Below are 17,522 nucleotides of genomic sequence, written 5' to 3'. Positions count from 1 at the left end.
CCTCGTATAGTGATACAACAGTGAGAACAGTGATAACAATACAACAGTGATAACTATAGTGTAACGATAGTGAACGATAAAAGTGGTTTACCACACCGACGGCCCGCCTCGCTAACTTGGCGTGGTTTGGAGCCGTCAGGAATCTCACACTTCAACATAAAAAATAGGGCTTAGGCTAAAATCTGCCTGTTAACTACCTGTTAACAGGCAGTTAATTGGCACTAATCCTCTTCCTGCCTCGGGGAGGCGGGTCCCAGTGTGGGTCGGGTACCCGCCTCCTTTGAAACTGGCATGGAGGCGGGTTGGGGGCAGGATGGGTTCGGGACCCCTGATTTTGGGATTTTAACCCCCCGCACGCCTCCAAGCCTGGCTCCACGGCTCAGTAAAAATCGAGCCCTATGTGTCAGATTTCAACCACGAGCTGTGAACATTGCGTCACACCAACAATGGACAGATATGCAATAAATGGAACTATTGCTATCCCAAAATCCATAGCAAGAACAAAACCCCTCTATTGAAAGGTCAGTGTCACTATAATAGAGGTCTTTCACTCCTGCTATGAGTGCTGGACAAGCCACAACTCCATAGCGTTCTCTTGCTTTCCCGCAGTGTCCAGCAGCAGAGAGTCAATGAAGTGCCAGGGATTAATGGCACTTAGGCATGATGATATTGCACAAAGAACATCGTTTTTTATTGAAGTGGAACTACTAGTCACACACACACACACACACACACACACACACACACACACACGCACACACACACACACACACACACACACACGCGCACACGCACACACACACACGCGCACACACACACACACGCACACACACACGCACACACAGGTCATAGGTCCATGAAGGTGGTGGGACATATTGAGAGAGTGGTCAGCAAAGCTTATGGGATCTTGGGCTTCATAAATAGAGGGACTGAGTACAAAAGTAGAGAAGTTATACTGAACCTTTATAAAGCGCTGGTTAGGCCACAACCGGAGTATTGCGTCCAGTTCTGGTCACCACACTTTAGGAAGGATGTGAAGGCCCTTGAGAGGGTGTGGAGGAGATTTACCAGAATGGTTCCGAGGATGGGGGAATCTTAGCTACAAGGACAGGTTGGAGAAGCTGGATTTGTTTTCATTAGAGCAAAGGAGGTTGTGGGGTGATTTGATCGAGGTGTACAAGATTATGATGGGTTTGAATAGGCTAGACAGGGAAAGGCTGTTCCCACTAGTTGATGGTACAAGGACTAGGGGACACAGATTTAAGGTTTTGGGCAAGAGATACAGGAGGAATGTGAGAAAAAACTTTTTTACGCAGCGAGTGGTGAGGACCTGGAATTCGCTGCCGACGGAAGTGGTGGAAGCGGAGACACTCAGGCCTAGAAATTCAGTGGCCTGCGCCACCAGTTTGCGCCCAAAGAGGGCTTTTGCGCCACTGTGCAAACCTACCGCGATATTTAGCGGGGCGCTAATGGCGGCGTTAGCCAGTAGCGCTGCGCCGCCACCGATGACGTCATCGGTGTGCGCAGCGCCCCGCTATCGCCCCGCTGGCCATATTTGGTTGCTGCCGCCTCCCCCGCGCCGGCCGCAATCAGCGACCGGTACACGGGGCCTACCTGTGCCGGTAGTGCGGCGAGTTAAGGTGGAGGTGCGGCCGGCCGCTTTTTCGGCGGCCGCCTGCCCACACCTCCGTCCCCGGCCTCCTTCACCACCCCCCCGCGGCATTGCCGGCTGTTTCCAGAGAGCCCGGCACTTCTCCTTGGTGCCGGGCTCATTTGCCGGCACTCGCGAGCGGGGATCGCGCTGTTGCAGGCACCTCCCCCTTAAGACTGAGAGGAAGGCCTGCAGTACCGCAGGCTGCCGTGCCGCAGCGGGTGGCGCTGCGGCACTTTGCATGCCGATATTCAGTTTCAGCGCCCCAAGCGGGGTGCCGAAACCCTTGTTTAGCGGCCAGCTTCCACTTGAGGCGCTGAAACTGAATATCCCGCTGGCGCAAGTGGCTCCGCGCGCAGCGGTAATTCCGGCACCCAGGCGAGCTGGGCGCCCCTAACTGAATTTCTAGGCCTCAATGTTTTCAAGGGGAGACTGGATGGGCACTTGAGGGAAATAAACTTGCAGGGCTACGGGGATAGAGCGGGGGAATGGGACTGACTGGATTGTTCTACAGAGAGCCGGCACAGACTCAATGGGCCGAATGGCCTCCTTCTGTGCCGTTATGTCTCTATGTCACAGTGTCAGCTGTGGCTCAGTGGGTAGCACCCTTGCCTCTGAGTCAGAAGGTTGTGGGTTCAAGTCCCACTCCAGAGACTTGAGCGCATAAAGTTAGGCTGACACTCCAGTGCAGTGCTGAGGGAGTGCTGCACTGTCGGAGGTGCCGTCCTTTAGATGAGACTTTAAACTGAGGCCTCATCTGCTTTCTCAGATGGACGTAAAGGTTCCCGTGGCACTATTTTGAAGAAGAGCAGGGGAGTTACAGGAAACTTTGGTTTATCCGGAGGTTGTATGTCCAGAATACTCAATCTAACGGCAAAAATCAGGAGCCGTTTTCTGTAAGTTTTTTTAGATCTCGTTCTTTTTTTTTCCCAGTCAGCCACTGCAAGGTCTGTAGCTATAGCAACAGCTTCAGCTACAGACACTTGCAGCTGCAGCCGACTCTTTAGAAGCTGTTGCTAAGCAACAGTGTTTGTTGTCAGATACGGAGATGAAAACCTCCGTATGCTTCAACATTAACTTTGTATGTCCGGCAGTTTTGATAGATCGGCAACACGCCGGTCCCGTCGGTGCCGGATATCACAAAGTTTCCTGTATCCCCGGTGTCCTGGGGCCAATATTTATCCCTCAACCAACATAACCAAAAAAAACAGATGATCTGGTCATTATCACAATGCTGTTTGTGGGAGCTTGCTGTGCGCAAATTGGCTACTGCGTTTCCCACATTACAACAGTGACTCTACTTCAAAAAGTACTTCATTGGCTGTAAAGTGCTTTGAGACATCTGGTGGTTGTGAAAGGCGCTATATAAATGCAAGCCTTTCTTTCTATGACATATACACATTTGCACACATGTGCGCGCATGCACATATGCACACGTACACAAATTCTATTTTCCCAAAGTCATCCTCGTAATTGTTTTTTGGGCTTGCTTGCTGTTGGAAGTCACTACCCTTGCAAACTCTCAGCAAATGGTGAGGCTGCTTAACCAGACGGATTTGGGCTTTTGGTCGCGAAGCCACACCACAGAGCAGTACGCTGGAAAGCCATTGTGGCTGGTTGTTGTGAAACATTTTCAAAACGTTTGAAAGATCAGGTGTGACTAGGAACAACTTAAAAGGCCAAGGAGGAAGCAAATCAATTGGTAGTGGAGTGGAGGGCGGGTGGGGGGACGGGGGGGGTGTGGGTGGCGAGATAAAAGGAGGCTGTTTATTGCACAAAGGAATATCTGGCATTAAAGTTAAAACTGCTTACAGCAAATCATTGTGTTGGTGAATCGATCAAAAGGTGGCATGGGAGGAGGGGAAGGTTTACATAGGGTTTTTTGTGGCTTTTTATTGTAGTACCTTAGCGTAGTTTTTCTTTCAATTGTCTGCATTGTCAAAGCTGTCTAGAACCTCTGCCAGTAAATTTACATGATATTAGCCTAACACTTAAGGCTTTAAGGAAGTGTTTGGGTCTATTTGGCTTTTGTTTGCACAGTGATTACATTGATAAACATTTATTATTGTGTGGAGCTGCTTCTAATTGCACTTGACCCTTGACCCTGCAGGATGGGATTAAAATCACTGGCGGCCGCAACTGGGAAAGTTCTGCAACGCCTCGATTTTAGAATTCTCATTCTTGATTTTAAATCCCTCCGTGGCCTCGCCCCCCCCTCTCCCTATCTCTGTAACCTCCTCCAGCCCCACAAGCCTCCGAGATCTGCGCGCTCCTCCTATTCTGGCCTCTTGCGCCTCCCTGACTTTCATCGCACCGTCAATTGGCGGCCGCGCCTTCAGCTGCCTGGGCCCTAAACTCTGGAATTCCATCCCTAAACCGCTCTACTTCTCTTTCCTCCTTTAAGACGCTCCTTAAAACCTAACTCTTTGATCGAGCATTTGGTCACCTGTCCTAATATCTCCTTATGTGGCTCGGTGTCAAACTTTGTTTGGTAATCGCTCCTGTGAAATGCCTGGGGATGTTTTACTATGAAAAAGGCGCTATGTAAATGCAAGTTGTTGTTGTTGCCTTTGCATGCACAGTAGCTATTAAGTTGCGACTGTGAATTTAAGGTTTTGTCCGAGACACTTTTAAGGCATCAGCTGTGGCTCAGTGAGCTTCACCATTTGTACAGCAGGCACCTCAAAGCACTGGAGAGGTACCACCAACGCTGCCTCCGCAAGATCCTGCAAATCCATTGGCAGGATAGGCGCACCAACGTCAGTGTTCTCGCTCAGGCCAACATCCCCAGCATCGAAGCTTTGACCACGCTCGATCAGCTCCGATGGACGGGTCACATTGTCCGCATGCCCGATACGAGACTCCCAAAACAAGCGCTCTACTCGGAGCTCCGGCGCGGCAAGAGAGCTCCAGGTGGGCAGAGGAAACGCTTCAAGGACACCCTCAAAGCCTCCTTGAAAAAGTGTAACATCCCCACCGACACCTGGGAATCCCTGGCCCAAGACCGCACAAAGTGGAGGAGAAGCATCCGAGAAGGCGCCGAACAACTCGAGTCTCTTTGCCGGGAGCAAGCGGAAGCCAAGCGCAGGCAGCGCAAGGAGCGCACGTCAACCCAAGCACCCCACCCACCCGCCCCTTCAACCACCGTCTGCCCCACCTGTGACAGAGGCTGTAGGTCCCGCATTGGACTAATCAGTCACCTGCAAACTCATTTTTAATGTGGAAGCAAGTCATCCTCGGTTCCCAGGGACTGCCTAAGAAGGAGCGAAGGAGCACCATTGCATTTGAGTCAGCACGTCGTGGGTTCAAATCCCACTCTGGAAACTTGAGCCCAAACATCTAGGCTGACGCTACCAGTGCAGTGCTGCGGGAGCGCTGCACTGTCAGAGGTGCCGTCTTTTGGATGAGGAGTTAAAATGGGGCCCGGCTGTACTCGCAGATAAGTGTAAAAAGAAATCCCACGGCGCTATTCGCAGGAGAGTGATTCCCCCCCAGCGTCCTGGCCAATATTTATTCCTCATCCAACTTCACTAAAATAATCAGATCATCTGGTCATTCGTCTCATTGCTGTTTGTGGGAGCTTGCTGTACGCACATTGGCTGTCATGTTGCAACAGTGACTACTCTTCAAAAGTACTTCCTTGGCTGTAAAGTGCTTTGGGACATTGTTAAAGGCGCTATATAAATGCAAGTTCTTTCTTTTCTTTACTTAAGAGGAGATTTGATAGAGGGGTTCAAAATCGTGGAGGTTTTTTTTTTATTCGTTCATGAGATGTGGGCATCGCTGGCAAGGCCAGCATTTATTGCCCATGCCTAATTGCCCCTTGAGAAGGTGGTGATGAACCGCCTTCTTGAACGGCTGCAGTCCGTGTGGTGAAGGTGCTCCCACAGTGCTGTTAGGGAGGGAGTTCCAGGATTTTGACCCAGCGACGATGAAGGATCGGCCGGATATATTTCCAAGTCAGGATGGTGTGTGACTTGGAGGGGAGTTTGGAGGTGGTGGTGTTCCCATGCGTCTGCTGCCCTTGTCCTTCTAGGTGGAAGAGGCCGCGGGTTGGGGAGGTGCTGCCGAAGAAGCCTTTGATAGAGCAAATAAGGAGAAACAGTTTCCAGTGGCAGAAAGGTCGGTGACCGATTTAAGGGGATTAGCAAAAGAACCAGAGGCGAGGTGAGGAAACATTTTTTTACGCAGCGAGTTGTAGTGATCGGGAACGCGCTGCCTGAAAGGTTGGGTGGGGGGCGGGGTGGAAACAGATTCAATAGTAACTTTAAAAAGAGAATTGGATAAGTTCTTGAAAAGGAAAAATTTGCAGGGCTCTGGGGAAAGAGCAGGGGGGAGTGGGACTAATTGGAGAGCTCTTTCAAAGAGCCGGCACAGGCACGATGGGCCGAATGGCCTCCTGTGCTGTATCATTCTATGATTTGAAGTAGCTTTATCTTCAAATTCCTCTTTCCTCCAATCTTGGCTCCATAGTCACCGACCCCAAACCCCCCCCCAACCAACCCCCTCCCCCATTGAGAAATACATGCATATAAAACTCTGCTGCCCGTGTCCTAACTCACACCAAGTCCCGTCCACCCGTCACCTCTGTGCTCGTTGACCTACATTGGCTCCCGGCCCAGCAACACCTCAGTTTTAAAATTCTCATCCTTGTTTTCAAATCCCACCATGGCCTCGTTCCCCCCGCACCCCCTCCTTCTCTATCTCTGTAATCTCCTCCAGCCCCACAACCCTAATTCTGGCCTTTTGAGCATCTCCGATTTTAATCGCTCCACCATTGGCAGCCGTGCCTTCAGCAGCCGAGACTCTAAGCTCTGGAATTCCCTCCCTAAACCTCTCCGCCTCTCCACCTCTCTTTCCTCCTTTAAGACGCTCCTTAATCCTGGGCCAATATTGATCCCTCGACCAACATAACAAAGAAACAGATGATCTGTGACATGAATCAGTCATTCATGAAAGCAAGACTTATGAAATAATACTGAGCGGCCTGCGGGTGGCGCTGTCCAGGGAGAGTATAAATACTCAGGCACGGGCCCAGCTTGCGCAGGACATTCTTAACAGGAACTAGTGAAGGACACAACTAGACCTCCATGTTGTAAAACAGTTGATTAAAGCTTTGTTTAACGCTTAGACCAAGTGCCTAGTAGTTTTCTTACGTCAATCTGGTCATTATCACATTGCTGTTTGTGGGATCTTGCTGTGCGCAAACTGACTACCGCGTTTCCTACATTACAACAGTGACCACACTTCAAAAAGTAGTTCATTGGCTGTAAAGCGCTTTGGGACGTCCGGTGGTCGTGAAAGGCGCTAAAGAAATGGCAAGTCTTTCTTTCTTTTCTTAAAACCTACCTCTGTGGCCAAGCTTTTGGTCACCGGCCCTGATATCTCCTTCTGTGGCTCGGTGTCAAGTGTCGTTTGATAAGTGCTGCTGTGGAGTGTGTTTTACTACGCTAAAAGGCGCGGTATAAATGCAAGTTGTTGTTGTTGTTAACGAGCGGGCGAGAAGGTTGCAGAGAAAGGCAAAGCACAAGAAATGGGAACTGTACAAAACAGAACATAATTTACGACAATCCATGAATGAAAAATGCCGCTTGGTAAGTTGGATGCCCTCGTTTACTGCAACATTTTGGAAGCATTCCATCGAATTGTATTGTGCCAGAAGGCACTTTAGCGTGTGAAACTTCAAGCTGTCTTCCTAGTCCTGTCATGCAATTAAATTATTGCATAATACCTGAGTTTAGATTGTTAAAAGGTAAGGGCAGGTATTTATGGACTCTGTTAACCTATTGATCTTTTTTTTTTATTCCTCCTTCCTGTTGTTTCTCTGTCGCATGAAGCATAATTCCACTGGGTTGTCCCTGCGCCAGCTGTAAACTTTATCTTAGCAAATCTAAACAACCCTTGCTGTGCGTGAGGACTCGCTTAACACCTCGACGCTTGCATGTTTGAGCCATGGGAGCGGTCGAAACTGCTACCCGCTTGTGAGTGTGGCGAATTCCATCAATTCCCAGCTGAGCTGCTAAGTAGGTGGATGCCACCACGATAGAAAGGCTGGCTGGCCCTGCCTGTATCTCCAATCCAGTACGATTTGCATCTCCCCAGTCCAAACTAGCCTGACCAATCAGCAGAGGCATCGGAATCAGGAGACTGCAGTGCTCTGTAGAGAATTGCTTCAGGCAAAACAAAGAAATAGTGAATGATCGGGCAGATTTTATTACACGTGCAGCAAAGGAATTTTTCCTTTAAAAAATTTGGCTCTTTGCCAGCAGCTATCCTACTACAGCTTTGGCTTCTGGCTTGGGGAACTCACAGTACAAATCCCACTCTCAGTTAGTGTTGGAACTTAGGGGGCGATTTTGCCAGCCCTGGGGAGGCGGGTTTGGCGGCGGGACTGCTGGGGAAAATGGCAGAATCTGGTGCCTGGTATCTGGCAGAAGCTTCTCAAAGCTGTCAAACGATGACAATTTCAGCTGTCAAAAGTTTTTTTTGACTGGGTCGGTCTTAACTAGGTCAATCAAGGGAAAATGGCGTGGGTTGGCCACAAGTCGATGGAGGCGGGACTAAAACCCGACAAGCAGCAGCCCCGCCTCCAACACGCCCCCATTGACAAAATCACCCCCCCCCCCCGCCCCCCCCGAGTGTTCCTCCACCGGAATGAGCCTCACAAGGTTTGGTTGCATTCCCCCTGTGTCAGCCGGTGGTTCTGTTGGCAACACTCTCGCCTCTGAGGCAGAAGGTTGCTCAGTTCGAGCTCCCATTCCAGAGAGCTGATCACATAAAATCCAGCTTGGCACTCCAGTGCAGTACCGAGGGAGTGCTGCACTGTTGGCAGGTGCCTTCTTTCGAATAAGGAGATAAATCAAAGCCGAGCCTACCCTCTCAGGTGGGCATAGAAAATGAGACTCTTTTGAGCCCTGGCCAATATTTATCCCCTCCACCAACACCATTAAAACAGATTATCTGGTCATTTATCACATTTCTGTTTGTGGGAGCTTGCTGTGCGCAAAGTGGGTGTTGTATTTTCTACATTACAACAGTGACCACACTTCAAAAGTACTTCATTGGCTGTAAAGCGCTTTAGGACATCCTGAAAGAAAGAAAGACTTGCATTTCTATAGCGCCTTTCACGACCACCGGATGTCCCAAAGAGTTTTGCAGCCAATGAAGTACTTTTTGGAGTGTAGTCACTGTTGTAATGTAGGAAACGCAGCAGCCAATTTGCGCACAGCAAGCTCCCACAAATAGCAATGTGATAATGACCTGATAATTTGTTCTTGTTATGTTGGTTGAGGGATAAATATTGGCCCCAGGACACCGGGGAGAACTCCCCTGCTTTTCTTTGAAATAGTGGCCCTGCGATCTTTTACGTCCTCCCGAGAGAGAGCAGACGGGGCCTCGGTTTAACATCTCATCTGAAAGACGGCACCTCCGACAGTGCAGCACTCCCTCAGTACCGCACTGGGAGTGTCAGCCTAGATTTTTGTGCTCAAGTCCCTGGAGTGGACCCATGACCTTCTGACTCAGAGGCGAGTGTGCTACCAACTGAACCACTGGCTGACACGTGGCACTACATAAATGCAAGTCTTTTTTTCATTTCTTTCTTTATCCCCATCAACATATCCTTCTATTCCATTTTCCCTCGTGTTTATCTGGCTGCCCCTTAAATGCATCTCTGCTATTCGCCTCAACCACTCCTTGTGGTAGAAAGTTCCACATTTCCTCTTATTTCTCCCAAGCTCCAATAGTCCCATATTCCCGCCCTCTTTGTTGCATCCTTGTTGTGTTGAAATCAACACCTCGTCCACCATCTTCTACTCTAACCTATTCATTCCCTGGACCTCAATCCTCAACTCTCTTCATCTTTCCTTCTGCGTGGGGGAATCTAGAACTAAGGGCCATAGTTTCAGAATAAGGGGGCACCCATTTAAGACGGAGATGAGGAGGAATTTCTTCTCTCAGAGGGTCGTGAATCTTTGGAATTCTCTTCCCCAAAGAGCTGTGGAGGCTGAGTCAGTGAATATATTTAAGGTGGAGATAGGCAGATATTTGAACGATAAGGGAGTCGAGGGTTATGGGGAGCAGGCAGGGAAATGGAGTTGAGGCCAAGATCAGATCAGCCATGATCTTATTGGGGCAGTAATTCCTCCCCAAACGCGTGAGTACGGAAGGGGTACTCACGCATCTGGCCGGAGGAAATGCCAGTTTTCAGCATGCACAGCGCATGCGCTGAAAACCGGCATTTCCTCTCCTCTAACCCAAGAGTTGAAGAGGCTAGCGCATGCGCTGTAGGGGGCAGCGCGTGCGTCTTGGATTTCCTCTGTTTTGGGGGATTTGCGCATGTCTAAAGGCTTTACGCTTGTAAAAAGCACACGTAAGTATTTATTTTTACAGGTAAGTGGTGTTTTAGTGCAATTTAGAAAAAAAATTTCCACAGGTTTATTATTTTAAAGAATCTACAATAAGGTAAGTTTAGTTTTAGACCCTTTTTATTAAAAATTTATTTTTTTCAAAAAAAAAAATTATTGTTTAAATTATTTTTTTTGACTTATTTATACTTAATTTAATGATTGGGATGTTTTTTTTAATTTTATTTAAAGTTTAAGTAGTGTTTTGGGGTGCAGTACTTCTCATGAGTTTGACAGTTCTTACTCTCAAACTTATGAATGAAGTTTCCCCTCCCCTGATTGGCTGAACAGTGCTCACCTGATCCCAGCCGGCACATCGCACTAACTACGCCGCTGGATCAGGTTAGCACAGCGCGCCGACATCAGAACCTGGCCACTGAAAGGAAATCCACTGCGGGCCAGGTTTCAGATGTCGGCGCGCAGGGTGAGCGCACATCGGGGGCTTGCACGCGCGGCAAGCCCCCGACACCAAGTTCTGGGCCATTGAATGGCGGAGCAGGCTCCAGGGGCCAAATGGTCTACTCCTGCTCCTATTTCTTATGTTCTTATGTAAGCCACATACATTTAAAAACCCCAACTTGATGTCAGGAGGTGGTTCTTCTCCCAGAGAATCGTGGACCTCTGGAACAGGCTGCCTTCTCGTGCGGTGGACGCTGATTCACTGAATTCCATCAAGCGAGAGCTGGACCTGTTTCTGGTTGGGGCGGAGATCCCCTCTTAAAGAAGGTGGGTACTGCAGGGAATTCTCCTGGACTAGTTTCCATCGCCTAGATGGGTGGGAGAGGAATTTCCTAGATTTTTCCCTTCAAATTGGCCTGGGTTTTTTTTATCTGTTTTTTTTTGCCTCTCCCAGGAGATCACATGGCTTCGGGTGGGGCGGAGTGTATATATTGGGATACACAAGGTGTCGCGATTGTGTGGGACAAGGTGGATGGACCTGAGGGTCTTTACCTGTCCGTCATTGTTTGTAACCACTAGATTTATCCCATCATCACTCCTACTCTCTTGAATCTTGGTGTCTGTACACTGGGACGTTTCAGTGCCAAACAGAACCTGTTGCATCAATCTAACCTCATTGCCGAAACATTGGGAACATTCATGAAGTGTTGGAGATCTTCCATTGCTGACTTGGCATTTTCTTCATCTCCAGATACTGATGTCTGTGCTGGCTCACCCTGCGAACAGCAATGCAGTGATAATTTTGGACGCGTTGTCTGCACATGTTACCCGGGATATCGCTTTGACCGAGAGCGACATAGAAATCATCAGACGCCCTATTGCTTAGGTGAGATCTTTAATTTTATTCAAAAGATGCTGATCTACAGTCTTGTTAATGAAATATTGCATCCCTATGTATTTTTATCATTTTAGATGCTACAACGAGCTCTGTGCGTACCAGGCAGCTCAGTGTTCTCGCTGCTTGATGCTCTCAGCTCGTCAAGAAAAAAGCATTTCACTGACTAGATTACACTTCTTGTATTTAGTTATGTGACCAATAAAATTGAAATTGAAATTGATATTATCGTAGAATCTTACAACACAGCGGGTGGCCATGCGGCCCATTGTGCCTGTGCCGGTTCATTACACAGGCAGTGCATTCCAGATCATAATAATACGCAGCATAAAAAAATGTCTCCTCATGTCACCTCATGTTGCCAATTACCTTAAATCTGTGTCCTCTGGTTACCCAACCTTCTGCCAGTGGAAACAGTTTCTCCTTATTGATTTCATGATTTTGAACGCCTCTATTAAATCTCCCCTTAACCTTCTTTGCTCCAAGGAGAACAATCCCAGCTTCTCCAGTCTCTCCACATGACTGAAGTCCCGCACCCCGGAACCATTCTGGTAAATCTCCTCTGCGCCCTCTCCCAGGCCTTGACATCCTTCCTAAAGTGTGGTGCCCAGACCAAATTATCAAGCAGGTGCCCCAAAGGCACAGTTAGCAAATACGCTGCCTGAAGCCATACGGACAAGGAAAGTCACATATTGAACGTACAGGCTGTCCTAAGTTAGCTGGTCTCGGCTGGGATGGTGGTGGAGGGTGTTCCAATTAGGCCCTGTGCCAAGCAGGGGACAATTGGCCAGGGTTCCTAGTACTCCTGATCACTATCAATTGACCCGCGCTGGAAACTGTATGGGCCAGAAATTCAGGTCCCCACGGGTGAGTAATCGTTGGGTACTCACGCGTAGGCCCAACGAAAGTGCCGGTTTCGTGCATGCACTGCGCATGCGCGGGAAACCGGAACTTCCGTTCCCTTAAAGGAAGGGGTTCACAGGTCGAACGCGTGCGCCGGAGAGGCAGCGCGTACGCCTGGAACTTCCGTTTTTTTTGCAGGTTTCTCCGGGAGGGTAAGTCTCCAGGAGCTACGCTTGTAAAAAGCAGTCGCAAGGCCTGCGTTTAACAAGGTAAGTGGTGAATTAAGTAAAATTAAAACATTTTTTCCACAGGTTTATTATTTTTAAATACTTTAAAGAAAGGTAAGTTTATTTTTAGCCCCGTTAGAAAATGTAATTAATTTTTTCAAAAATTTAAATTATTGTTTAAAATAGTTATTTTATGTAATTTATAGTTATTTTAAAAATTTGATGTTTTAAAAAAAATTATTTGAAGTTTTAGTGATGTTCTGGGGCTGAATTGTATTCATAGTTTTGACAGGTCTTCCTGTCAAATCTATGAATACAGATTCCCTGCTACCATTGGCTGTCCATGGCCCACATGATCCCAGGGGACGCTTCGAACTAACTGCGCCCCTGGGATACGCAAGCACTGCGCGCCGGCAGTTGGAGCAGGCCCAGGATCGGAATCCCACGCGGGCCCACAGCTCAACGGCCGGCGCGCTAGGTAAGTGCAGGTCGGGGGCTTGCACCCGCGGGAAGCCCCCGACCCAAATTTCTGGGCCTGTATGTATGTGGGCATTGGGCGAGGACCGGATTAGGGGCCATTTGTGATGGCCCTCACGATAAAATAGTTTGCCCGCACTTGCCGTCTACGTCAACAAATGAAGAATAGCCACTTAGATGAAGATCTAGAGGGCAGCTGGCACCACTGGAACTGTGCCCGAGTCCCAAATTGAGGTCTGGAGTGATCGGAACTACGGAATCTTAAATTCACCATCTTTATTTCGTTTGTTTGACGTCCGCATTAATAAAAAAAAGTTATTCATAACTTGTACCATCGATGTCATTTTAACTCTGACGAGACGGTAATAAACAGGAGCATGCTTGTGCCATCTTTTGCAAAGCCACGTGTAATGTGATTCTTCAAACCAGATTGTAGTGCAACACGAGAGTCAGGAATTGCACTGGCTTGTCACCTTTTGACAAATCAATCCCAGCTACCCGTCCATATCCTTCAATCCTTTGTCTCTCCAGAAACACATGTAATTGCCTCTTGAATTGATTTACTCAGTCCGTCTGGATGACCTTTCCAGTTGACTTGTCCATAACTCTATTATTCTTTGGGGGAAGGTGTTCCGCCTCACCTCTCATATTACTACAACTCCCTCGTTTTTCAACTTATGCCTCCTGTTATTTGAACCCTTTTGCTCGCAGTGAGTAATGTGTTCGGATTAACTTTTTTCTAAATGAAAACCTTCCTGAACCTTGTCTCATCGCTTAAAATTCCTGACACCGGGAATGATCTTGCTGCAGTTGTACAGGGCCTTGGTGAGACCGCACCTTGAGTATTGTGTGCAGTTTTGGTCACCTTATCTGAGGAAGGATGTTCTTGCCATGGAAGGAGTGCAGCGAAGATTCACCAGGCTGATACCTGGGATGGCAGGAATGACGTTTAGAAGATTGAGAGGGGATCTCATTGAAACCTATAAAATTCTGTCAGGCATGGACAGACTAGATGCAGGAAGGATGTTCCCGATGGTGGGGGAGTCCAGAACCAGGGGTCACAGTCTAAGGATAAGGGCTAAGCCATTTAGGACAGAGATGAGGAGGAATTTCTTCACCCAGAGAGTGGTGAACCTGTGGAATTCTCTGCCACAGAGGGCGGTGGAGGCTAATTCATTAAATATATTCAAGAAGGAGTTAGATATATTTCTTAAGGCTAAAGGGATCAAGGGATATGGGGAGAGGCAGGGACAAGATGAATTTGGATGATCAGCCATGATCTCATTGAATGGCGGAGCAGGCTCGAGCGGCCGAACGGCCTACTCCTGCTCCTATCTTCTATGTTTCTATGATCGTCGTTAGCTTTTTGCCTCTGAAGTCATCTCGCAATTTGGCAAAATGTAATGAGAAACATGTCGCTGATCTTAATGTGATAGTGTCAGCCGTGGCTCTGGGCAGCACCCTCGCCTCTGAGTCAGAAGGTTGTGGGTTCGAGTCCCACTTTAGGGACTTGAGCACATAAAGCTAGGCTGACACTCCCAGTGCAGTGCTGAGGGAGCGCCGCACTGTCGGAGTGTGCCGTCTTCTGGATGAGACGTTAAACCGAGGCCCCGTCTGCTCTCTCAGGTGGACGTAAAAGATCCCACGGCGCTATTTTGAAGAAGAGCAGGGGGAGTTCTCCCTGGTGTCCCGGCCAATATTTATCCCTCAACCAACATAACAAAAACAGATTATCTGGTCATTATTAAATTGCTGTTTGTGGGAGCTTGCTGTGCGTAAATTGTCTGCCACGTTTCCCACATTACCACAGTGACTACACTTCAAAAAGTACTTCATTGGCTGTAAAGCGCTTTGAGATGTGCAGTGGTCGTGAAAGGCGCTGTAGTAATGCCAGTCTTTCTTTCTATTAACAGCGCTTTCACAGCTCGTAACTGTAATAAATGCAAATTCTTTTAATCAGCGTGCATCGTTTCCATTGTACTGCTTTGAGGAATGGAACGCAGACGTCCCAGAGATCTGAATAAGCCTGATCTATACCTTAGTGTTGCATTGCAGCTTGTATAAAACAAATTAGTGATTGTTGCAAAGTGCGAATGACCTGCTTTGTTTAATTAGAGAGGAAACCATGTCAGTTGATCAAAAGATCAAACAGGCCTCATTCCCTGGTTGAATTAACAGCTATGGATCTTTAACGTGAAATGCTTTCTTAAGGTTATACAACTGACACCATATTGTGAGATGGTCCACGTCCCGCAGGATATGCATCACTGTTCTGCGTGGTTGTGTGAAATACCTTTTGAACGGGACTCAGGAATAAGCCTAAGAAAGCACCAAAGTGTTTGTTCGCCATCAAATTGCAGCGACATTGAGATGGTGGGAATCTTATGAAAAAAACATTTGTTTGAATTTTAGGAGAGGTCGTGAGACGAATGAAAGAAAGAAAGACTTGCATTTATATAGCGCCTTTCATGACCACCGGGACATCCCAAAGCGCTTTACAGCCAATGAAGTACTTTTTGAAGTGTAGTCACTGTTGTAATGTGGGAAACGTGGCAGCCAATTTGCGCACAGCAAGCTCCCACAAACAGCAATGTGATAATGAAGCTTAAAGAAGAAGATGAAAGGAGACTAAATTTGTCATTCATAGAAACATAGAAACATAGAAGATAGGAGCAGGAGTAGGCCATTCGGCCCCTCGAGCCTGCTCCGCCATTCAATGAGATCATGGCTGATCATCCACATTCAGGGAAAGACCTTTTCTTATTGTTTCGCAGTGATTTTATGGTAACACAAATGTTCCTACAAAGGGTAATTGACCGATTGTGGACTTCCTTATACTTGTGTTCATAAATATATTTTTTGCGTTTTTTTATTTTAGTGCTTCACATCATTATTTAAATTATAAATAAATATATTTGTTGCTGTAACTGATAAACCCATGGAATATAAGTAAAATATCTGTTATTATGAAGTGTAGTGTCAAATACACTAAATTCAGTATGACTGCAAGTGAAGTCACTGTTAATCCCTGGGTATGCACCTCTGCCAAGGCACTTCATAAGGAAGATCCATCTTCCGAATGGTAGTGGATAGGGTTCGCTTATGGGAACCGCTGTCCTCTTGTTGAATGTAGTGCGGTAGCATTGTGGTTATGTTACTGAACTAGTAATCACAGGGACTTGGACTAATGATCTGCAGACATGAATTCAAATCCCACCACATCAGCTGGGGAATTTAAATTCAGCTAAATAAATCTGGTATCAAAAAGCAATTATCTGTAATGGGTGACCATGAAACTACCGGGTTGTCATAAAAACTCAACTGGTTCGCTAATGTCCTTTAGGGGAGGAAATCTACCACCCTTACCCGGTCTGGCCTATATGTGGTTGACTCTTAACTGCCTATTAGTAAATGGCCTAGCAAGCCACTCAGTTCAAGGGCAATTAGGAATGGGCAATAAATGCTGGTCTTGCCAGCGACGCCCACATCCCAAGATTGAATTTTTAAAAATCTTCTTGAATGAGACAATGGTTCGATAAAACCCCGAAATCTAAAAGTAGTGCCGCACGCCCCCTCCGGTCCAATTGACCTTTAGGTAGGAACGGGCGCGGGTCACTTACGCCAAAACATCCTCAATCTTTTTGCACCAGATATCGTCATTACGCTGCCAGTCGTTAGGGCACAAATTTACAGGAAATTCTGGGCCAGCATTTTTACACCATGTGACAGATAATCACTCCTAGTTTTAGTGATGGTGAATGCCTACTATTTTTAGACCAGTAACACGTATTTGCTGCTGTTCTCCACAGATATAGACGAGTGTTCGATGAATAATGGCACACTTTGCGATTACAAATGTGCTAACACGCTCGGAAGCTACAGATGTGAGTGCCGAGAAGGATTTTACTTGTTCACTGATGGCAAGTCCTGTCTCAGAGCTTTTAATGGTAAGGAAGTATGTTCCTTTTTACTGATCTGATGGGCGTTATAAAACAACATGGCGTAAAAGTCATTTTTAAAAATCTGCCCCGTTTCAAATAAAATCATCATTATTATTGATGATTAAAATCATTTTTTACTTGGGGAAAAAAAAATCTAGTTCTTAAAGCTTATATGTTCAGTATTAAAGAAAAAAGTTCAAACAATTTAAACAGTTCATCAGGAAAAAAGTCAGTTTTGCCAAATTTTCTCAGTTTTAATAAAGGGTTGAAAGTTATAAGGATATTATATCTATCTATAGTATACTGAAATCCTTCAGTTAATAATGTAGTCATTCCCCAAGTTCATTGAAATGAATCAGTAATGTTGTAATGAATCATAGAATCATACAGCACAGAAGGAGGCCATTCGGCCCATCGTGCCTATGCCGGCTCTTTGAAAGGGCGCTCCAATTAGTCCCACTCCCCCGCCCTTTCCCCGTAGCCCTGCAAATTATCCTCTTCAAGTCTTGATCCAATTCCCTTTTGAAAGTTGCTATTGAATCTGCTTCCACCGCCCTTTCGGGCAGTGTATTCCAGATCACAACAACTCGCTGCGTAATATGATGTTTCCTCATCTCCCTTCTGGCTCTTTTGCCAATTACCTTAAATTTATGTCCTCTGGTTACATAGAAGATAGGAGCAGGA

General features: G+C 47.1%; 1 protein-coding gene across 2 annotated transcripts in view; it reads left to right on the top strand.

The window, feature by feature from the left end:
• The window catches only part of LOC147097359 (collagen and calcium-binding EGF domain-containing protein 1-like), a 182,056-nt gene that overhangs the window by 126,496 nt on the left and 38,038 nt on the right, over window positions 1–17,522 (top strand). For both annotated transcript variants that reach the window (XM_085972272.1, XM_085972273.1), the window contains exons 4-5: window positions 11,207–11,341; window positions 16,707–16,844. In XM_085972272.1, coding sequence (XP_085828398.1) covers window positions 11,207–11,341; window positions 16,707–16,844 — 273 coding nt within the window. The remainder of the gene's footprint in view (window positions 1–11,206; window positions 11,342–16,706; window positions 16,845–17,522) is intronic.

This window comes from Somniosus microcephalus, chromosome 32 (assembly GCF_052327205.1).
Source record: "Somniosus microcephalus isolate GS21.2 chromosome 32, FLI_Smic_1.0, whole genome shotgun sequence".
NCBI classification, from domain to species: domain Eukaryota; kingdom Metazoa; phylum Chordata; class Chondrichthyes; order Squaliformes; family Somniosidae; genus Somniosus; species Somniosus microcephalus.
The sequence above is the reverse complement of the archived record's forward strand: the minus strand, read 5'-3'. Positions and strand labels throughout refer to the sequence as shown.